The following is a 24,490-nucleotide window of genomic DNA, read 5'->3' on the forward strand; positions in this document are numbered from 1 at the left end:
TTTATAGAATAATGTTTTTAGTAAAACTACTTAGATGTTTTGTTGTTATAGTGTTTATGTCAAGTATTCAGGTCATGCAAACTGGCTGATCAGATTTACTGAGTAGCACTGTCAAGTCAAGGATGTTCTGGATTTGGGGACATAGCAGGACAACTTGTTAGACCCTTGTGGCTCACAAGATTGGGTTTTCTTGGTGACGTAATAAGTTAACTGATCAGACAACCGAATCTACATGGGAAAAAATAAAATCAGATTCAAACTTGATTTGCCGACTGAACAGATGGAACCACGTTCTGCATTCCTTTCCTATCACTGCACTGCTCTGAGCTCATGAGAATCACAGGGTTTGAGGAACTGCAGAGACAGTTCATGGACCAGAAAATCGCAATGGCAAACAGGATCCATACACTGTGGATGAGTTTGAAACATACTCTAATGTTCTGTACTGGCCTTTGTAAGGTAGTGCCAGGATGCATCTGAATTACCAAGTATCTACACTTTGAATGTGGTTCAGTTTTGAGAACTGACCCGAAAGAAGGGTCAAATACTCCTGAAATTCTGGAACCAAGCACATGAATCCTGAGACCATCTTAAAATATTTTACCACTGGGTGGTGTCTGAGTTCATCTGGCTCAATAAAAATGTGTTCATGAAATGAAATCAAATTAGGGAGTACTACCAGGAATGTCAACCTATAAGTGAGATGTGCCGTAATTCTTGAGGATGTCAGGCTATAAAGTACCATTATTTTTACAAATGATTAAAACTGATTAATGATTAGCTCCAGGCTAAAACCACAGTTCTTCTATAAGAATAAATCTTAAAATCTTTTTAAGGAGCCTGCTTGTATTTTATCCTAAAAGAAGCTTAGTATGATAGCTGACACACTGTACTTCATTCTTAGTTTCAGTAAAAATCCGTATGTCTTACAGATATACATATAGATTTGTGATCATGTGCTCTGATACTGAAAATCAACGTGGACCACTTTTATTCTATAGTGAGTTCTTCACTCACTGGCAGAGCATAAAAAGGGCCCAGAGAGGATTAAGGTAAATGCTTGTATATTTTCCTGAACCTATCCAGATTCTGAGATATAACAAAACAACAACAAAGCTCTAAGGGGGAAAAAAATCTAAAATACAGCATTAAAAAGCTAAGCCAAAACTCTTCATATTGGCTTAGTCATTAAATATTAGCCAAAACTCAAAAGATAGAGTGCTGTAGGAAAGATAAAGGTTTAAATGCCTTATAAATAGGGCAAGATGTTCATGAGACTCATTATCCTAAGAAAAACTATAGCCTCAAAATATAAATATGCTCCATAGGGGTTTAAATAATTCATAAGTCATCAACTCATAACAATTCTGAGGGCAAGAAAGGGAATTTCAGAGACATTTCTAGGCTCTAAGTCCAGTATCAGGAAAGGCAAAGCTTCCACAAAGAAAGCTCTGTCCCTTTTTCAGAGAGGAACGCAAAAGCTAGAACTCATGGTCTGCCCTAGAACAGCACGGTCGCCCACCCACACCTAGAGCAAAGCACTGAATACCTGCTATTAGTCAAGACGTATACCGGATATTGGGACTAGCATAATGAGACCAAAAAAGAAAACCAGGTGTATTCCACAAATTATTCTCTTTTTCTTTTCAAAGAAATGCTTTTACAGCAAAACAACAGAATTACCATATGCCTGTCTGTACATTTATTTCCTTCATCTACCTTCTTCTCTCTGCTAACGCATCTTAAGCTATGTTATTCAGACAAAGAAAGCAGCCGTGGGGAGAATCCAGAGGGGAGTATCAGACAAAGGTTCTCTCCTCTACCCTCCCAGCTGCTAACAACTGTGACTAGACATTAAGCTTGTTCTTAAACAGAACTTTAATCTTATCCTGTTCAAAATGTAGTCTCGATCATGAGCAAACACAAAGCCTTTACCACATCTGGGGAGGCACAGCTGGACTCCTGCGGCTGGAATGGAGAGAGGTCAGCCACAGCAGCTTGTCCACTGCTCCTCCAAAATGATACGCTTAGGTTAAAGTAAGTGTGGCATTTATGGCATGTCCGAATTGTAAAAGGGGCTTCAATACAGAAGCCAAATAATTACAGACTTTTAGAAAGAACATGAAGGGAAGAGTGAAGAGTTCCTTTCTGAGTTTTGTGAAAACAAGCCATGTGGTCTCAGGCAAGTCACTTCAGCCTCAGGTTTCTAATCTGCCAAGTAGGAATGATGAAGCCCTGCCTTACCTCCCTCATAAAGGTGTTGTAAATTTTTTAAAAATATTAATACTATACAAATGAGATATTACTATAGGCCTCCAATCAGAGGTACTCTATCAATAGATTTTTTTAAAAGGTGTATTAATAAAATAGGCGTATCTTCAGAAGGAAGATCGTTCACAACAACATGTTTGGAAGTGAAATCCTCTTTGAGGTAATTTGCCTGGTTTGTCTAGAGCTCATATTCCCAGAAGGCCAAAGAAATGCAGAAGACCAACCGTTCTAAGAAACCCCAGGAGCAGTGTCTTTCTGTCTGTCTTTAACAAGTAACCCAGTGTCTCTGGCTTCTTCCCAGTCCCACCTGTCTTTTCCCCTAACATAATATGCTTGGTCCTTTTTATTCTGGAATCACAATATTTCTCTGAACTTTCTCCTTTGGTCTAGAAAGTCCTCTCCTCTAATTATGAGAAGTCCTTATATAGTCCAATAGTATCTACAATTACACTTCATCAAGTCTCACAGAAGGGAAACACATTCAATCTCAGCTAACCCTGTTTAAAAACATCCTAAATGGCTCAAAATCCTATGTAAACAGGCACGGAAGACCCAAAATCTTTCACCTCTAGACTCCAGATCTCCAGAGTTGAGTGGGTCAAACAGCAGCATAACTTCTATGGAACTACCAGGTGAAACAAGAATAATGCATGTGGGCTTCCCTGGTGGTGCAGTGGTTAAGAATCCGCCTGCCAATGCAGGGGACATGGGTTCGAGCCCTAGTCTGGGAAGATCCCACATGCCACGGAGCAACTAAGCCCGTGTGCCACAACTACTGAATTTGCGCACTACAGCCCATGAGCCACAACTGCTGAGCCCGTGAGCCACAACCACTGAAGCCTATGCGCCTAGAGCCCATGCTCTGCAACAAGAGAAGCCCCTGCTCACTGCAATTACAGAAAGCCTGTGCGTGGCAATGAAGACCCAGTGCAGCCAAAAATAAATAAATTAATTTAATTAAATTTAAAAAAAAAGAAAAGAAAAGGATAATGGACGTGGTATTGACCTGGACTCAGCGGATCCAGAGAGCTTCGTGGCTCTTTCACATGAGGACATCCCTTGAAAGAGACACCTTCAGCCCAGAGCTATCAGGACCCAGAGATACAAGTGCTCACCTGCTCTAGTGTCTACTATAAGAATTAATGAACTCTGAAACAATATGCCATGTTAATGACATAGTTATTAAAAAGGAGTACCTACTGAATTAAGGGAGGCATTATACCCCAAATAAATGTCTATGACCCATTAATTCTTATATCCTCACCCACACCTATTACTTTTAAGTTAAAATGTTAATTCTTATAATAGTAGGTCAAACTGGCAGTTAAGAACAAAAACATTTATAGAGATTCTGCCCTTGAAAATATCCCTCATCTTACAAATTAAAGTAGAACTGTATCACCTTTTCAGAATTTTTATAGAAGCAGGTTTTAATAAAAACTACTCTAGGGACTTCCCTGGCGGTCCAGTGGTTAAGACTTTGCCCTCCAATGAAGAGGGTGCAGGTGCAGGCCCTGGTTGGGGAGCTAGGGCCCCCTATGCCTCACGGCCAAAAAACCAAAACAGAAAACAGAAGCAATATTGTAACAAAGACTTAAAAATGATCCACATCAAAAAAAAATCTTAAAAAGAAAAAAACTATTCTAAAGATAATAGAGTCAAGATTTTGGAGTTTACCTAATTAATCTGACAGCTTCCAGCTCCTCGGCAGTTGGTAAAGAAGTGAACTTCAGAAAAACCATGTTGAACGTGCAGTAATCCACAAGTGCTGCTGCCTTCTTCACGTCACTAATGGTGACGGTGACTTTTGCTAAATTTGAAAAGAATTTCTGTACAATATCATCCAGGTACTGAACAGTGACATCGCCAACTAATAAGAGGTCTATTTTTGCCTGAAAGAGAAGGAAAAAAGCAGAAGCATCACACAATTAATGTCTGGGCATAGAGAACATGCCGTCATGTATGAGAAGATAAATAAAGGCTACAACTAGCCAATGCCTGACTACTCAGCTATACTGAATGGTCAACTATAAGCATACCTCAAGGGCAGGAACTATTCATTTCATGTCCTTAGAACCTAGGGTAGTGAATGGATCTGAAAGTCATGCTATTTTTTAAAGTTTTGCCTACAAATACTATTCTACTGTGGTTTTCCTACAAGTTTCTTTCTCATCCTATTAACGATAGATAGGATTCTTTCTATAGGCCCAGTTTCCCAATCGCCCATCCTGCTGGAAAACCTGTTTACTAATGAGAGAACCAAGCTGGTGACTCTCCCACATGATTTATTTTGATGAAACACATTCCGGAGAACAGAGAAAGATTTAAATTCCCTGAACTTAAGAAATACTCAAATCAAGTCCTTTCTTTGAATGGAATATACATGCTATTCAAATCCGAACATTAGGAACCGAAGAGGCTCTTTATTTCCATTTTGGGGATATTTTCAAGCACGTTCGATTAGAAAAAATATAATTTCTATCTTCATCTTTTATTTCTCCATGTTTTATTCTGTACAGATATTAAACACAATCCACTTAAAATGACAAAGAACAGCATTACTGAATATGCCAAACTTCTCTTAGTAGTTTCAAATGTCATATATATGTATATATGTATGTATGTATATAAGTTTTGGGGAGCTTCATTCTGATCCATTGATTTATTTGTCTATTCGTGGTTAACAGCACACAGTCTAATTGCTAGCTTTTTATGTTTTATATTTGCCAGAGCATATGGTTCCCTCCTTGTTATTTTTCAGTTTGGTTCTTAGATATTTTCCCACAATGTCTCTTCCCACAGAATTTTATCAACAGCCTGTCAGGTTCCATAAGGAACCCTGTTAAAATTTTGATTACAGTTGCATTTATTTTAAAAATTAGGGAATATCATTATGTATTACGTCTCCCTATTTAGGAAGTATGACTCAGAGAAATCAGATCTTATCTCCTTCAGTTTTTTTTTTTTTTTTTTGTGGTACGCGGGCCTCTCACTGCTGTGGCCTCTCCCGTTGCGGAGCACAGGCTCCGGACGACCAGGCCCAGTGGCCATGGCTCATGGGCCCAGCCGCTCAGCGGCATGTGGGATCCTCCCGGACCGGGGCACGAACCCGCGCCCCCTGCATCGGCAGGCGGACCCTCAACCACTGCGCCACCAGGGAAGCCCTCTCCTTCAGTTTTATAGTTACTTGCACATAGATTTTGCAAGTGTCTTCACACATTGATTCCTAGATTTTTCAAGATTTCAGAGTCATTGTGAAGGGGATATAGTTTCTCACTACATTTTCTGATTGATTATAGCTGACATAAGAGAAAATGTACTGATTTCTGTATGAGGAATTTGCTGAAAGTACTTTTTGGTACTCTCCATTTAGTTCCAGTACTTTTTAGTTGATTCTTCTGAGTTTCCTAGATAGGTAATCATATGGTTTTCAAAAATGACATTTTTGTCCCCGTCTCCAGAATTTATTTATGCCTTTTACTTATTAACCTTAAAGCACTGGCTAGGACATTCAAAACAATGGTAAACAGCAGGAGTGAAGTGGGCATTCTTGCCTTGTTTCTGACTTTAGTGGGAATATTTCAAATGTTTTTACTACTACATGATAATGAAGTTCAATACCCTTTATCAAGTTAAAGAAGTTTCTTTCTATTTGGAGGCTAAGAATTTTAAATCAGAAATGGGTGTTAAAATTTACCAAATGCTTTTTCTGTATCAACATGATCACATTTTTTTTTCTCCTTTCATCCGTTAGGTAGTGAATTACATTAATAGATTTCCTAATGTCAAGCCATCATTGCACTACTGGGATAAACCCATACTTATTGCAAATAGATTCAGTTCATTCATATTATTTTAGATTTTTGCATCTATGTTCATAAGTAAAACTGGATAAAATTTTGTTTTATTGTACTGACTTATCTGGTTTAGGCGTCAAGGTCATGCCAGCCTTGAAGCAATAGAAAGCTTCAAAATTATTCTACAGTCTTGAATATTTTATAAAACATATAAATTATTGGCTTCTTGAAGTTTAGGTAAAACTTGTCTGTGAAATCTGAGCCTGAAGTCATTTATAAAGGTAGGTTTTAGACTACCTTCTACAGTTCCTTAATGCTTACTAGTAAAATAAGTGTTCTGCCTTTCTTAAGTGAATTTTATTCACATATATTTTTAAAAATCCATTTCATTTCTTTTCAAATGTATTAATTTTTAAATTTATACAACATTTATTACTTGCGTTGAGTTCATCTTGCTTGCTTTCCAACTAGAAATTATATTTATTTATATTATTTATTTATTTTTGGCTGCGTTGGGTCTTTGTTGCTCCGTGCGGGGGGCCTTCTCTAGTTGCAGTGAGCGGGGTCTACTCTTTGTTGCTGTGCACGGGCTTCTCATTGCGGCGGCTTCTCTTGCTGCGGAGCACGGGCTCTAGGCACGTGGGCTTCAGTAGTGTGGCCTGCGGGCTCTAGAGCACAAGCTCAGTAGTTGTGGCGCATGGGCTTAGTTGCTCCGTGGCATGTGGGATCTTCCCGGACCAGGGCTCGAACCCGTGTCCCCTGCATTGGCAGACAGATTCTTAACCACTGCACCACCAGGGAAGCTCCAACTAGAGATTAATATATAATTAAATTTTTTTCTATCTTCTTTTTCTGGTAATGCTTTATTAGAGACTAGAACTATGTGGTTCAATATGTGGTTATTTTATGTTAATTACAATTAAAGTGTGAAATCAGTTCAGTTACACTAGCCACATTTCAAGTGCTCAGTATCCACATATGGCAAGTGACTACCATTTCAGCATAATTATAGAATAGTTTCATCATTGCAGAAAGTTCTATTGAATGACGCCGTCATTCAAGTGGCATTTTGTTGTACCCTACAAATTCTGATATATTGTGGTCATGTTCATTCATTGCTAGTTTATACAATTTCAGTTTATATTCCCATTTTAACCTAAGAGTTATATTAAACTCCTATATAAAGATGTTAATTTTCAAGTGGATAGTGTTTTGGTTTTTAAAAATTTATTTGGCTACTGACTCATTTCTTATTTCAGTGCATTGTCAACAGTGGATGCACACTATATGACTTCTACTTTTTAGAATTGGTTGATATTTTCTCTGTGACTTAATACACAATTTTTAATGTTCCATGGATACTTGAAAACAATGTGTATTTTCTGTTAGGCATGCAGCCTCTACATAGCTTTCAGACTGAACTTGCTCGTTGCTTTCTTATTTTAGTTCTACTTGGTCTTTCAGTTTGAGGTAGATGTATAAAACCTGCCTTTGCTAATTACGGTTTGTCAATTTATCAATTTCTCTAACTATAGACTCTATAAATAAACTATGCATTAGGTACATAAAGGTTCATAACAATTTTATATATTCATATAAATATATAATAATACTTTATACTATATAATGATCTACAATGTTTATGTAGTATGTATTAACATATAAATATCATATAATTATAGAGAAAAAACTATATATAAAATATATCTTTGTCCTTTTTAATGCTTTTTACCTGAAATTTTATTTTTTTGTGATATACAGCACTTAGTTTTTTATACCTGTATTTTGAGGTTTTCTGTATCATTTTGATTTTGTATGAATTTTTTAAATAAAATATATTTGACTTTTTTAGTTTTTTTCCAATCTGAGATTTCAGTTTTTAAGTAATTAATAAGTTTTAAATAAGTAATTACTTACATTAATGACACTAGCTAATGAACATTAACTAAGGTAATCAAGGTAATGTAATTAATTGTGAAACATTCATAACTTAACATGAAATGGTCTTATTCCCTTCATTTGTTATTTCAAGTTTCCCATTTACTGTAATTTTCTTTTTTCCCACGCTTCCTGTTAGGCTGATCAAATTGTCCTTTTTCCCTCCTGCTGTTCCTACAATACTTTGGGAGTTAAACTCCTTATTTATGTTCTTTAAGTGGCATTAGGGCTCACAATTCAGTGCTAGCTTTATAGTCAAAATACTCCTACAAGTCAAAATCTGTTTGTCTCTGACCTTTGAAGATACTGGGACATTTTCTTCTCACAACCAGAGTTGGTGATGAAAAGAAAAAGCTGCCTTGTTTTTCTTTCAGTGCTTTTCTCTTATGCTGTGGATTCTGATCATTTCCTAGGATGTGTCTGGGGACGGACCTTACTCACCCTCAGCCCACTTGGCATTCAGTGGATCTTTGGCTTTGGAAATTTCCTTCTGTTATTTCTTTGATTATTTCCTCCTCTGTTGCCTTTGTCTATCCTTGGAAACCTTCTATTAGATGCTGGACATCCTAAATTGATCCTTCAAGTCTCAACTTCTGCAAGACTTTCTTAAGTTTATTGTTCATATCACCAGCTCAGGCTTTAGTCCTTCTAAAGACTTTTACAATTTCAGTTAATTTAACATGAATTGCTCATTTCTAAGACTTTTTTCTCTCTTTTGATAATTTATCATAACCTGCTATTTTTAGGACATGATATCCCCTGTGAACGTACAAATTAGAAATTTTAAGGTTTTTCTATCCCCTTTATAATCTGCCTCTGGAATAGTTGTCTGGTGATCCTTGGTTATCCAAACGTAAATATGACTCAAGGACTCAGCTGACATGTATGAGCAGTTTCCCCTGCAGCTGGGGTGGTCTGCTTCCCCAGTCACTGTTTCTTCTAAACTGTGGGTTTGGTGTGAATGGTAGGGATGATGGAAGAAAGGCTGGAGAGCAAAGTGGCTGGGACCAGCTATTTGTCAAAATATAGGCAGGCTTTACTCTGAAAACCAACGACTTTGGCTTATTTCTCTCCTGGGCAGAGCTGCCTTTCCTTTCACCCTTGTCAGTTGTAGAGGTCTGGAAACGACCAATACCAGGAGCCCATGTCCCACGTAGAGTTCATTTTCTTTAGAAGGAGCAGTGCTTGGATTTGATTCTCTGGTTAAAAGTCCCGTTGCTCTGGCTGTAGCAGGAGTGAAGGGGTACAGCCCAGGGGTGAAGAAATCCAGGGCCCCAGCCGGCCCAGGGGTTCTGCCCACAGCTAATCCTTTACCAGGGAAGCACCCTCAGGCCCATTTCATCTTTGCTTCTGCTAACATTCTGCCTGCACTATCACTAGAATTGTTTTACTGGGGCATTTCTTCTCTATGTCTTTTATGCTGTGTTTTGTTTTTCTTTTTCCACTTTTGTTTTGGTAGCAATTTGATCCCATCTGCTTTCTAAATTTCAAGCTTTCCTGTGGATTTTTTTTTTTTTTTTTTTTTTTTTTGATGTTCAGAGAGAGCTATTTTGCTCAAACCAAGATCCCATTAAGGACTATGAGTTGCACATGGTTGCTATGTCTCCTGGGACTTTTTTTTTTTTTTTTTTTTTTGCGGTATGCGGGCCTCTCACTGCTGTGGCCTCTCCCGTTGCGGAGCATAGGCTCCGGACGCGCAGGCTCAGCGGCCATGGCTCACGGGCCCAGCCGCTCTGCGGCATGTGGGATCTTCACGGACCGGGGCACGAACCCATGTCCCCTACATCAGCAGGCGGACTCTCAACCACTGCGCCACCAGGGAAGCCCTCCTGGGACTTTTTTTTTTTTTTTTTTTGCGGTACACGGGTCTCTCACTGTTGTGGCCTCTCCCGCTGCGGAGCACAGGCTCCGGACGCACAGGCTCCACAGCCATGGCTCACAGGCCCAGCTGCTCCGCGGCATGTGGGATCCTCCCGGACCAGGGCACGAACCCGTGTCCCCTGCATCGGCAGGCGGACTCCCAACCACTGCGTCACCAGGGAAGCCCCCTCCTGGGACTTTTAATTTAGAATGCCCCTCACTTTTTTTTTCCTTTCAATGATATTTACTTGCTGAAGGTATGGACATACTGTTAAGTATCTCCTGCCAGGGAGACTGAGGTGGCTGGAACGTTGATAGGTGTGCTCAATTCATCATTGCCTGCCAATCCCACTCACCCACCCAACCCTATTTTAAACAGAACAAAAATTCAAACTCCTTAGGATGGCCTTTCATAGCCTAACATCAACCCATGTCACCAGCCTCATGTCCTTCTACATTCTAAGAAGACAGCATAACACTTTCAAATGACCTTTGAAATTTGGAATTTCTGCATTAGAGAGTATCAGGAACCTTCTAGAGTGTTTCCTTTTCATTTTATAAACATTCCTCATTCCCAGTGGCACTTGGAGGAAGGGGGGACTCTAAGCCGCTGTGACGCTTTTGAGTGAAGAGTGTTTGTGAATCTCTGCTATGGCACAGGATTTCTTCTAGACAATTACACCGCCTTTGAAGCAAATGCCAAGCATTGAAACAGTCATTAATGAGTGGTCATAAAAGGAGTGACTATCTTTTTGTTTTTTACTTAACCAGGTTAACTGAAGCAACCTATGCATGTCCGAAAATAACCTCCTTCTACTGATGGGGTGACCATTTAATTTACCTTCCAAACTGAGACACTTGAGAAAGGGGGTGCTATTAATAATTACACTAAAAAAAAAAGCCCATATAAACCAGGATATCCCGGGCTATGAATCACTTGTAAACCTTTCTATTAGAAAAGTTTATTTTCTTTTTCCTTTAGAACCTCCTGCCACTTTTATGCATCTGCATAAATACGTTTGATGTCTATGTAGTCTTGCCACAGATATTTATTAAGCCCCTACAACAGGGCAGATGCTGTGCTGGGAATTCAAGGTGAACAGACAAGCTCTCTGCCCTCATGGGGCTTACATTCCAGGAGGCTTTTTTTTTTTTTCCGATGATAAGAAAGTCTGGCTTTCAGTCCTTTTCCACAGGGAAAACAGTGGATGCGCCCAGTTCTACCAAAGCTATTACTGATCCTTTTTTAACAGTCTGATGAAGTGGGAAGAGGGCAAAGGCTTTCGAGGTGTGCAGAACGGCGTCTGCCGCCTGTCCAGCCACTAACTAGCGGCTCTGAGTAAGATACTAATGTGATCCTCATCTGGGGGGCAATAATACTTACATCACAAGACTGTTATAAGGAGTAATGTTTGTACAATGCCCTGTAGGTGGTAGTTATTGCCATGTGTTCTCAGGTAATACCAAACCCCAGCACAAAACCCATCAAATCAACCTGATGGGGAAGGGGAGATGGCGAGATAGAAGTAAAAGGAAAATGTATCTGTGTCAGGCAGTGAAAAAAGCCCTAAAACCAAACTGCTCTCTGCATTACCTGAGCCACAGGGCTCGGGACACAGGGCCAACTGAGAAGCAAAGGTAAGTTTTGAACAACAGGCATCAGTTGCTCACTTGAGCCCTTTCCTGGATAGCACGTAGCGCTTCTGACCACATTCCCCTCAGAGGCCCAGTTCCCAAATTCTCCAGAATCACTCAGCCAGTCTTGTGGAGAGAAGTCTAGAGCGAGCTTTGAAGGGCAGAACCCGGGTACTGGGGAGAAACTGAGGAGAGGGGGAAAGAGATCCGGAAAGGGATGAAAAAGCCAAGTATCACTCACCGGTCCTCCTGTGCCGGAATCAAAGGTTTGGCAGTGCCTGGCAGCAGGACACAGAGGGGCAGGGAATAAAGCAGCTCTGGAAAGAACTGATGTGCTCTCTTGCCCCAGGCTTCCGTCCCCGCCCCACAAAACCGTCACACTAGGAATGTTCCTAATCAGACAATTCAGAACACGGCCCTGGTCCACTATCCCCAGGTAATTCAAATTAACTGAATAGCTTCTAATCAACTTCAATTGGAATATTTATATAGTTAAAAATATCTTGTTGATGGTGTAATATGAGCACAGGTGATGAGAAGGATCCACAGATAAGAATAAAAGGAAAATGAATATAACGTTCTAGTACATCAGGCTCGGGAAAACTGCTTTTAGTACTCTGAGATTTTCACCTGTGAGCATCGCGATTTGAACCAATGCTAGCCCTCCTTTGGTGGAAATTTTTTTCCTATTTGAATTGCTTACTGCCCTCTTTTAACAAAAGCAATACATATTCATTGTGGAAGGTTGGAAAATTCAAAACAGTCTAAAGAGAAAATAAAAAGCATCGAAGTCCAGCACTCAGGGATAAACACGACTACATCTTGTTGTAGATCTGTTAAGTGTGGGCAGTTTTTACAATGCGACATCATTGTCACCAGTGCTCTTCATCCACTCTGATTTCTGAGATCAGGGATAGACGCAGGGCACTCCAGTCTCTGCCATTTTTAAAACACTGGATTTCCATTTGCAATCTGTGGCAGGCTAAACCCTTAATTAGTAACAGCAGGTGCTGAAGTGCTTAAAGCAAATCACTCCTACATTTTAGTGAGCTGTTATTTATGTCACTCTTATCACTGGGAGCAGCACTGCCAACTAGCAGCAGCTGCAGGGCTGATGCCCTCACGGGGCAATTGTTGGCCTCCAGTTTCCCCAGGAGTCAAGGGATTTAAGCAGCTCTATCTGGAGAAACTGAGTGAGCTCTCCCAAACAAAAGGTTCAGTTGGGGCTTCAGACTCTTAAGGGTGGGAAGCCACAGTTATTTATGTACTACTCGATAATATTTTATTCAGAGTTCCATTTTGTGCAGCTTTGCCTAATCCTGCAGCCCCAAAATACTGTTTTTCCTCTGAGTTTAAATAGGTGCCTCCATTTTTAAATAATTAAGAAAAAACCTCTTAAACTCGGTCCACTCCAAGTGGTAGGGATTCGGTTCAGAACGCTTGTTCTTAAGGAGATTTAAGTATGCAGAACATTCTCAGGGGTAACGAAACTTAAGCAGCGCAAAAGGTTTCCCTCTCACATTTATCAAGACGTGAAATACTCAGAAGAAAGCCAACACCAGGTCACCTTGCTTTCTGGGGTCGGTGGGGTTTTGTTTATGCTTCCTTCCTAGTGGGCTGCTTTCATTTTTATCGAAAACAGTCACCAAAATGATTCTGTGCGTCTGCCGAGGGGATGATAAATAAGGTGCGTCCAAAAGAGGCCAAGGGGCCTTTTGACTTCCAGGGAGGGTGGGCGGATGTGTGAAGAGGGCAGACGCGTCTTCCCGCCAACGGCACGGTCTCTACACATGTCTGCCTGTTTGAGGGTCAGCGCGGAGAGGGCAGTACAAGGACACTCTGGACGCCACGGCAGTGAGCACAGCGAAAAAAGGCACTTAGAGCTGTGCATACAAGATAGCTGAAGATCAACTTTTCCATATTCAATATGTTGAATAAACTTTCCTACACTCAAACTGAAAAGTGTGAAATCAACTTTCCTATATTCAGGCTGAAACCAAAGTTGTCACTCCCGTTTTTATCCGGCCACCAGCCCGAATATCTACTCTACGACGTCTTGCTCCCGCGTCGCCCCACCAACGGTCTGGGGCCGGAAGACGGGTTTGGGTTGGAGAGAGTCAAGAGCTCGAGGGGGTGACTCCGTGACACAGTCCTGTCGCCCTCCTTCCTCGGGCCTCCGCTCCGTCCTCGAGGTGGGCAGGAGCCCGCCGTTGGGCCCCAGGAGCGAGACGGGACGCCCGGGGAAGCGGCCGGGAATGGCTCACGCCCCGCAGTGGCCCCCAGGCCGTCCCCAGACGTATTGGCCTGCGCCCGGCGTGGCTGTGCCGCCCCACTGGGTCGCCGCGCCGGCCCGCGCGCGGTTTTAAACGCAGCTGCCTCCCCTTCCTCCTCCTCCGCCTCTTACCTGCTCACAGGTTTGGCCGAGCTCCGGGCGGATAATTGAGTCCGCCATGGCCCGTTGCCCACGTGCGGGTCCTGGGGCAGCCTCGCCACGGTAGGAGCTCGCAGCCAGCCCGTCGCGTCCGCCGCCAGCCGCGCGCCAATGGCTTCGTGCCTGAAGCTGCGGGGCGCCCGCCCCCGGCCCGCCCTTAAAGTGGCCCTGCCTCCCGCCGCTGCTCCGAGGGTCACGGCCGGACCGGGGCCGGGGGAGTGCTTCCGGGGGTGGGGGTACCCGGGACACGGGGATGGGCGGCCCCAAGGTGCCCTGCAGGTCCTAAGGAGACCCCGTCACTGGAGCGCTGCCCACCCAAAGTTCGATTCCACGTGCCCCCGGGACATCACACAGCTCAGGCCCCAGGAGGAACTGCCACTCCCCGCCTTGGGGCGGGTGGAGGGGCGCAAGGGCTTGTCTAAAAGTCTTCAGAGTGTCTTATGGGAGCGCTTTCAAGTTTAAATATTAGGAATTAGCAAACTGGATTTTTTTCTTTTTCCAAGACAAACATATGAGAGGACAGGGAAGGTTGAGGACTGTTAATGGTGCTTTCTTTCCAAACTACTAAGAACCTAAAAATTTTAGAAGCATTTCATGTTGTCCTGTGAGTCAACAAATATTGTCCTCATTTTCCCAAGTGAGAAGTCTCCAGGTGGCGGCTGCTATGTAATCCGCTTTGTTCGGCCTTGCTAGACATTTTACTGAGATCCATGGAGTGCCAGGACCTGTAGGGGATCCTTCCTCTTGTCTTTACTACTGTTCCCATGGCTAAAAGTCGGTGGGGGTGAGGGGGTGATGGTATCTTACGGTGTTTGTCACTCTGGATTTGCCTAGACTCTTGACCTTACTTGAACATGTAATATGCACAGGCTCTACCTGAACCACCATCTCTGATCTCTGGGTAAGCCTCCTGTTTCCTGAGCAGGTGGCAGTATGTTCTGATTTAGATCATGACAGCATGCAAAAATATAGTGGTTGTCTACGATTTTCATGGGAAGAAAAGCGCAGATAAATTTCTGCTGGGATCATTCTGCACTGTTTTTGGAAGTAAATGTACAGATTTTAATAGATACGAATTTTGGTTCTTGATTGCTTTTCCACCTAATCAGGAACTGAGAGTGTCTAGCTAAACATCTGTGAAGCAGTTAGTTTGCCCAACAATATCAGCAGAGGTGAAATCATGCCCAGGCATTGGTGTAGGGGTGAACTGAGGCAGCTCTGAGCACTTCCCCCAGTCTGGCAATCAGTTTTGCCTTGACCTAAAGGTCTAGATTAGCAAGTCTGATGCTAAAAGTGACAAAGACATTGTGGAAACTGACACAGACTCATTGCTTTTAAATTTGAGTGGACGATGCCCCTAAGCTTATGTGAGAGGAAGTAATCATTCCTGTGTTGGAGGAAGCAAAAAGATAATATCAAGTATAATATTCAGTATCAAGAATATAAGATCCAAGCTCCATAAGAACCAGATTAGATATTTGAATAGTTTCCAATCTCTTAAAAGAAAGAAAAAGAAGCTTACTTTGTAAATGAGCAGGCATCTATATCATAAAACAATGACTCTCACTGGGGGCGATTTTTGTCTCCCAAGGGACATTTTTTCATTGTCACAACAGGCATCTGGTGGGTAGAGGTCAAGGATGCTGCTAAACATCACACAATGCACAGGACAGCCTCCCAGAACAGAGAATTAATTATCTGGCCCCAAATGTCATTAGCACTGAGGTTGAGAGACTCTACTATAAACCTTCTGAATTACAGCATAGAATTATAAACCATTTAATTTCTTTATCACATTTAACATTCTTGAATCATACTCATTTTTATTATTGGAGACAAATGGGTAGATGGACTCTTTCTGTGCTTCCCTAGAGTAACAATATGCTACTTATATTCTTGATGGAAAACTGAATACCAAGAATCATAAAATATAACAAGAGGGCTTCCCTGGTGGCACAGTGGTTGAGAGTCCGCCTGCCGATGCAGGGGACACGGGTTCGTGCCCCTATCCCGGAAGATCCCACATGCCGCGCAGCGGCTGGGCCCGCGAGCCATGGCCGCGGAGCCTGTGTGTCCGGAGCCTGTGCTCCGCAACGGGAGAGGCCACAGCAGTGAGAGGCCCGCGTACAGCAAAAAAAAAAAAAAAAAAAAAAAAATATAACAAGAATAATTCTACATAGAGAAATATATTTAAAAATTTGCATTCAAAATTAACAATTCAAACTGCCTCTTAGAAAATGGTTTTCCAATCACTTAAAATTATTAGCATTCATAGCATATGCATTACATTATTTCCCCCAAAACTAAATTATAATTGTATATTTTTCACAATATGCAAATTACAAATAGATTTGTAAGTAATACAGTACACATGGTCTCTTCAGATGAACTCATGAAGAACCTATGCTTAAAATGTTTGGAAATTTTCCATCCAGCTATTTTATAGGAACTGTTCTATATAAGCTATGTTCAGTATTGTTGTTTACCTGGCTTGTTCTCAGAATCACAGAAATTTAGAACTCAATAAGAACCTAGAGATTTCCTAATTGTCCTTTCCTTGCAAAGATGCTGAGGCCCAAATAATGTTCTCATAAGTAGGTAGGACTGTAACTACGGACGTTGAAAGCCAGAGAATTAACTAAATTCAATCATTTTTACTAATAATTTCTTACATTTACTAATGCACTGAACTCACTTTTAAAATGCATATACTTTCAAACACTATGCTTGCAATATTTTTGGAGTATTAAATCCAAGAGTCTACCATAACTTGACTAACCATTAAGTTCCATTATACAATTATAAACAAAGATATTTTCATAAAGTTAACTGAGGAAGGTGACTTTTGCTTCCACTTTTGCCATCTTCCCCAATCTCTTTTCAGGCAATTCATCATAGAATAACCAGAATAATCTTTTAAAATATGTCAGACTATTAACTCACTTTCTCAAAACCCTCCTGTCAGAAAAAAAATCCAAATTCTTTTCCATGTCTAACAAGGCTTTATACCATCTGACTTCATCAACTTTACCTCTCGCCATTGTTATGACCTTTCATGACCTCTCGTCACACTGCCTCTTCTTCCTAAAATACCAGGTAAGTACAAAGCTATAATACTTTGCCCTTGTTCCTCCTTCTGCTTGGAATCCTCTTCCCCAGATTTCTCCATTTCATGTAGATTTGTTATGTCACTTCCTTGGATACTCCTATCAGAATCTAACCCCTCACTCTCTTTTTCTTTACATCATTTTTCTAATGTTATACAGCATATATATTTGTTTTTATTTGTCTTTCTGCCCTCTCTAGAAGAGAAAATTTGTCTGTATTATCCACTACTACCACCTTGGCCTAGAAAAGTGCCTGGCTCGTAGCAGGCACTAAAATATTTGAATGAATGAGTGAAAGTCATTTCAGTAGCTGATTGGTGTATGCAGATTTGGGATTCTGGTCTTTCTGCCTCCAAGTCTACATTCTGTCCTTTATTTCATAATGCCATCATTTCACCATGGAAAGAAAAAGAGAAGGTTTGGAGGAAAGGAAAAAATATTGCAGGCACCAAAATGACAAGCTTGGTATCTCACAGTTGTAATAGTGTCCATTATGTTGGGGGGGGGGACACAGGAAAGATGGAAAGGACGGTTTTAATCTCATCCCTTCCCCATTTAACACGTGCAAGGCTCCTCTGCTTATCAAATTAAGTTCTCAGTCCTCAGTGTGGCAGTAGGGCCCACATTATCTTGCCCTCATCTGGCTTTCTAGGTTCAGCTTTTAATCAAGTCAACTAGATTGAACTACATCAAGTCAACAGGATTCCCGGATAGTGTCCTGGCATTCTCCACAGTGTAAGATCCCCCCAACCAGACAGAGTAACCTCTTTCTTGAGACTATAGTGCTGAAGGGATGAATCACCTGAAGCCTGGAGAAGCCCTGAACTACCTGCAAAGGATAAGACAGCATTGGCCAGCTGCCCCCTGTGAGCACAGTTCACTAATTTGGGAACTGCCCCAGATATTTCCTCTGCTCCTCCCCAGCTGCTAACTCATTTATTCCTCGGTCTTCTTTGGATCCGATTTCAACCTAAAAACTTTCCCTGTTATCCCTGTATCAAAGAGGCTAGGACCCCTCCTGTTCGCATGCCTCCTTTCTGACTCTGGGTCAGTTCTCCTAAGCTGAACGTTCAGCTCTGGTGACTGCGTGGTGTAAGGTTTAGCACACTCACCCCTGAACACTCTCCTTCATCCTGGCTTGGGGTCTCTCCCACACCACCCTCTGCCATGCACTTTCCTTTTGTGGTTAATTTGAGAAGACAACAGGAAAATTCCCAAGGCATTCCCAACTCCATCTCACATCTCTGCTTCAACAATTAGAATTCATTTTAAGTAGCGTGATAAGGCAGGGATTATTTTACTACACCTTGTATCCTAGTAGCCAGGACATAGAGGGTGATCAGTAAATATATGTTTTCCCAGCAGAGTTAGGAACCATTGCCCTTAGGCAGTGATGAAGGTCAAAGAATAGTACCAACTCCTAATGATGCCCTGCAGCCAATTACACTAAGATGCGACAGTTTTCTCATCATCCAATATACCAATTCACTTTCAACAGGGTTTAGTTCTACTGAATTAAGATGAGGCAGATCTGCCTCATTTTAACCAAAAGTCTTTACTAGGAAATGTGGAGCTAAACCAAAGTGACATTATAACTATGGATGAGGGAGGCTGTGTCACTCAAGGTCCAGAGTGAGGCTAGGCACTGCCACGTTGATTAATCTTCTAGACATCCTCCCAGGTAACCACACAACAGAACCATTAGAAGCAGCTCCCCTGAAGTCATTGGTTACTACGGCTCTATTGCCTGAGGAGATCAGTAGTTACAAAGTCACTCATTCTCCTTTAGCCACAGAGACTGCTGACTTGAAGTCCTGTGGAATTTCTACATCACAAACAAGCCAGACAATCTTAAAGGAGAGAAGTCTGTGGTATGTGAAGGTGGGGACGAGGTGAAGGAAAAAAAATGATGTTCACACTTTCCTTGTAAATACTTACATGTATACTAACATGATTTAAAGTCAGCTGGAGGAATTTTTATTTTTTTATTATGAAAGATTTCATACATGTCCAAGAGTACATATATGAAAGATGTACACTATGAAGTATGAGTGTATATATACCTATCACCCAGCCTAAGACACTATCAATCATTTTGAAATCTTTTCCTCTCCCATTCCCAGTCTCCTTTCTCTTTCAAGGTATAAAGATTATTTATCCTTTTCTTTTAACTGCTGAAACCTGAATGGATTGTATTGTGAGAGAGAATAAACCTCTGTGTGAAGCCTCTGAGGTCTGTTGTTTCTTATAGTTGTTTCTTATAGTCATAATGCAGATATTGATAACTTGAATTTAGGTGCTGCATTAACAAAATACTAAAACAAGTGGCATGGTGTTAACTTAGCAGGTCTGCAGTGGGAGGCAGGGACACAATGTGACGATGGAAGCCTGGAAGTCCCTATTATGTCACAGCAGAACAAGTGCTTAATAATAATGATGACGATGATGAAGATGATGTGTGCTTGATGTTACTGGCTGCCTTTGACAAGGCAGAAGAAAAAAATGAGCTTGGGATATAATCAGCCACTTTGCAAGGAAAAGGGAATAGAGAGAGTCTCAGGGAGAATCTAGAAATTTGGGGCATCAAAGGGCATAAGGGGCTGGAAAGGCCAACAACACAACTCTGAGAGCCAAAAAGCACGAGATAAGACCGAGAAGGGTTTTGAGCAACAAGAGGCCACTAAGACAGCCTGTGGCAAAGATCAGATTATGGGTGTTAACTTTATATCCTAACCTATTATTTCAAATAGCTGCAAGGTAGCTGCCATTAGGTAGAGAGAGAGGCCAAAGAAACAAATCATGCTCTAAAATTATCATTATTATACATGGAATTGACTACCATTTTGATGGAGCTATATTATCCAAGAAACCATAAACTTAGACTGAAAAGCTTTTGACTACTTGAACTATGATGCCACCACCCATGGGAACCCAAGTTTGTTCTAACAGAAAATGAGCTCTAAAAGCTGTGCATCTCTAAATGAGGGTCTAACCTCCACTGCCTGCTTCAAATATGAACAAGAAGACTGAAATGAAAGAAACCCCCAAGGAGTAGAGTTAGAGGTCATTAAGAAAAATGGAGAAGAACATTCCTACCAGGAGGCAGAATCAGAGCCTGATCAAGGAAGCCACCCCATTCCCAGGGAAGAGGGCTTTCACCATGTCTGCCCAGGATTCCATAAATGCTATGGATCAGTGATGCTGTGCATTCTTCCTTTTCTGAGTGAAAGTGATTAACGGTATCTTCCCCTCAGACATGGATTGGTACATTACACGGTTGTTTGGGCCCAGCCTCTATTTGGCTTAGACTGTGCAGCATTTGTACAAGGCTTTAAAGAGCAGTATCCTAGAAACAAATTGATGAAAGAGCAAGAGATTCTATTTAGTAAAAAAAAAAAAAAAAATTATTCCGGTTATGTTCAGCAGACTGGAAAATACACTGAGTTAGAATCACTTTAAAAATATCAATTGAAATTCTAGATTCTGACTCAATGATGCAGGCAGGCCAGGGGCCATCGCTATCAATGAATGGCTGAATTTATCTCTATGTAGTTGCAAAGAAAGATACCATTATCTACTGAAAACAATATCCAAAGACTTGTAAGCTTTACTAAAAATATTGTTTGATACTATATTAGTGAGCATAGGCTGCTTCAACAAGTCCAGATCTCAGTAACTTAACACACACACACACACACACACACTCACTCACAAAAAGGATTTACTTTTCACATACACCACGATCAAATGAGGGCTAGCAAGGTAAGAGAAATGGATTTGCTATATGTGATTTTAGTACTTATTTTTGTCACATTAAGATATCAGAATTGAAAACAAACTTATGGTTACCAGGGGGTAAGGGTGGAGAGGGATAAACTGGGAGTAGATTAGGATTGACATATACACACTACTGTATATAAAATAGATAACTAATAAGGACCTACTGTATAGCACAGGGAACTCTACTCAATACTCTGTAATGACCTATGTGGGAAAAGAATCTAAAAAAGAGTGTATATATGTGTATATATAACTGATTCACTTTGCTGTACACCTGAAACTAACACAACATTGTAAATCAACTGTACTCCAGTAAAAAATTTTTTAAAAAAGCAAATAAACGTTTTTTTAAAAAAAGATATCAGAATTGTTCCAAATAAAAGGGTTTTCCAGCCCCCTCCCCTTCCCCATCACATACACATAAAGGAACCTTTGAAATCAACTAGTTCTATCTTCATTCTACAGAGTAGAAACTTAAGACAGGAAAGTTAACACTCCTAAATTATTAGCTTGTTAAAACAGGCTCCCTTCTAGTACTCCACAAGTTTCCTCCCTCCCTCTCCACCTATCTGTGAATCATCACTTGGAGCCTACCTCATCTTCCCCTGTAGAGCTGGACAGGAAATTTGTGTAACAGAACATATTTTTGGCACTATCAGTAGACTAAAGCCCTCTTTTTGTAGCCTCTCCTATATTTTTAAATCGTTAAAATCATATTTTATGTGTGACATTGTATATTGTGTTAACATTCTAACATTAAGTCCTCCCACGATCCTATAAACTCTTTTGCAAACATCCATTTAAGTTAAACAAAATGTATTAAGTGCATGTCCTATACTAGGTACTAAACTAGCTGGTGACAAATGATGAATAAGAGTGTTCATTACATTAAACTGCTGGAGATAAATTACACTGAAGTACTTCAGAATGCAAGAAATACATGAGAAGAAAGAATTTTAGTATAAGATAGCAGATGTTAACTGCTGCATAATGTTTAACCATGTGGATGAATCACAGTCCACTTAAGCATCTCCCTATAATTGTGCATCGAGAGAGTATCCATTTTTGGGTATTATAAATAATACTGATAAAGTGATTGTCCTTGTATGTTTTCTATATGCAGGATTTTTCATTAGAATAGATTACTAGAAGTACAAATATTAAGTCAACATATTAACATTAAGGCTATTCAAGAATAAAATTGTCTTCCAAAAGAATTATATGAATTTGTACTCCCACCTGCAGTATATTAGAACTTCACTTCAGATCTATTAGCACTGAGAATTATCTTTTTGAAGACCACTGTTTATTTTATAGGTGAAAAATGGTATCTAATTTCAGTTTACATTTAACAAATGGACATTAATACTATTACACCTGATTTTGTTAGTTTTGGCTAGTGGTAAAGCAGCCCAGTTTTGAAAGTTCATATTTACAGTCTACACATACACAGCCTATATGATGCAACCAACATATATTTTAGGGAGTTATTTTTGGCTCTAGTTTCCCTATCTGATAAACGGGCAGGGAATCACAGTATCTTAGCATCAGAAGGGATATTGGCAGTCATTGAATCCAACTTCCACCCACTGCAGGAGTCCTTTCTATAACATCCCTGACAAAGGGACACCTAGCCACTGCTTGAACAATGCCGATGATGATAATCTCACTGTTGGGTAGTTCTCTGGATGATAATACTCTCTCTGTAACTGAGATAGAAATATGAAATTGCTTTATAAAGTTAAAAGGATGCTCTATAAATTTAAGATTTTTCTAATTCATAGGTCAGATTAATCCGATGTTCACTTGTTTTGAAAATAGTGCCCTACTGTCAAAATATGATCTTGCATTTAAATAGTGCTTTATTGTTTTAAAGATACTTTCATACTTCAATCACATTTAGTGATTTTAATAGCAGTTTTTAGTATTCTGGTATGCTTACCTCTCTTTAAATGCCAAAAATCCTAGCATCACTGTTGTCATAATTCTGTTATTCTGGTATTAAAAAAATAAAAAATCTAAATTATTTACACTTGAAATAACCATAATTCAATTACTCAATTTACTTTAAAAAAATCACATATAATATGTGGTCTAGACAGGCTCTCACTTGGGCACACAGCAAAAAGAAACCAATTATTGCAAGAAATAATTCTTAGTCCAAAATAAAGTTTCTGGTCCAGTAGAATATGATTTTCAAAGTACTAAAATTGATATAAGTAACTCTGCACTGTAATCTCCAGCTATACATGATAAAACTAATGAAGATGATGAAAACTAGAAAAATTTTTTGAAACAAAAACTATATAGCTCTCTATAAATTAGGAAAAAAAACCTAATCCTAGTCAAAGGTCAAAAGGTGCTTTATAAATATCTCTACAAGGTTATTAAACAAGAGATGGGATTATTCAAAAGAAGTCAAGGAAATACTGGGAAGTAGCATATAAGCTTCATTGTTCTTTTGACTAGCGTAGTATCTGAAACAGCTTCTTAGGTGGAAAATTATGCTAATAATATACTCTTGACTCAACAATGGCACTAATGACAATGCATTTTGATGTTTAAGATCATATTTTCTAAGATCAAATAATATTTCATTAAAATTTATCTGCTAGTTTATATTAAAAGGTTAACATATGTTTAACATTTTTTTATAACAGCTTTATTGAGGTATAAATCATATAACATGCAATTAACCCATGTTAAGGTGCTTTCCATGCTTTTTGGTTCATTCATGAAGTTGTACAACTATCACCATGATTAATTTTAGAACATTTTCATCACCCCCCCCAAGAAACCCTATACACGTTAGCAGTCATTCTCCATCACCCACCCTTCCCCCAGCCCTGCCAGCCTTCAGCTACTACTATTAACCTATTTTCTGTCCATATGGATTTGTCTATTCTCGACATTTCATATAAATGGAATCATACAATATGTGATCTCTTGTGACTGGCTTCTTTCACTCAGGATAATGTTTTCAAGGTCCATCCATGTTGTAGCATATGTCATCAGTCCTTCATTCCTTTTTACTGCTGAATAATATTCCATTGTTTGGATATACCACAATTGTTTACCCATTCATCAGTTGATGGACATTTGGGTTGTTTCCACTTTTTAGCTATTATGAATAATGTTGCCCTAAACATTTGTACACACACTTTTATGTGCACATATGTTTCATTTCTTAGGGCTGTACACAGAGGAATGGAATTGCTGGGTCACAACCTTTTGAGGAACCAACAGACTGTTTTCAGAGTGATGGTGCTATTTTACAACCCCACCAGCAGTGTAAGAGGGTTCCAATTTCTCCACATCATCATTATTATTCATTAATATCTGTTTTTATAAATGGTACTTTTTAGTATGTTGTAATATATTTAGACATTAAAGTTGTTTTAATATATTAAATACTGTTTACTGATATTTTGCTTTATGAATTCTGAACTCTTCAAAAAGGCCAAATACTGATATTGATACATATTTCAGTATTAAAACAGAGACCCCAAACTATCATTTTTGCACTGATTATTTCAATAAATAATTGCAAGTCCTCATAAAGCTTTACATGACAAATTACCTTCAGAGCTTAGTATTAGGTACAGCTTTTTATCCACTTGTATATTTCCTTATACAAAAAAATGAGAGCCGTGTAACTCTTTCTTTGTGCT

At 40.0% G+C, this 24,490-nt stretch overlaps 1 protein-coding gene across 2 annotated transcripts in view; it reads right to left on the reverse strand.

The window, feature by feature from the left end:
* The window catches only part of LOC309792522 (spermatogenesis- and oogenesis-specific basic helix-loop-helix-containing protein 2-like), a gene marked incomplete at its 5' end in the record, with an annotated part of 77,751 nt that overhangs the window by 26,955 nt on the left and 26,306 nt on the right, over positions 1–24,490 (reverse strand). Inside the window, 2 exons of one of the 2 annotated variants that reach the window (XM_082602195.1) lie at positions 3,949–4,163; positions 13,906–13,953. In XM_082602195.1, coding sequence (XP_082458321.1) covers positions 3,949–4,163; positions 13,906–13,953 — 263 coding nt within the window. Of the gene's footprint in view, positions 1–3,948; positions 4,164–13,905; positions 13,954–24,490 lie in introns of those variants that run through there. The other variant, XM_082602194.1, reaches the window with a different exon arrangement.

Source organism: Mesoplodon mirus, assembly GCF_964341445.2.
Source record: "Mesoplodon mirus genome assembly, chromosome: 17".
Lineage (NCBI taxonomy): Eukaryota > Metazoa > Chordata > Mammalia > Artiodactyla > Ziphiidae > Mesoplodon > Mesoplodon mirus.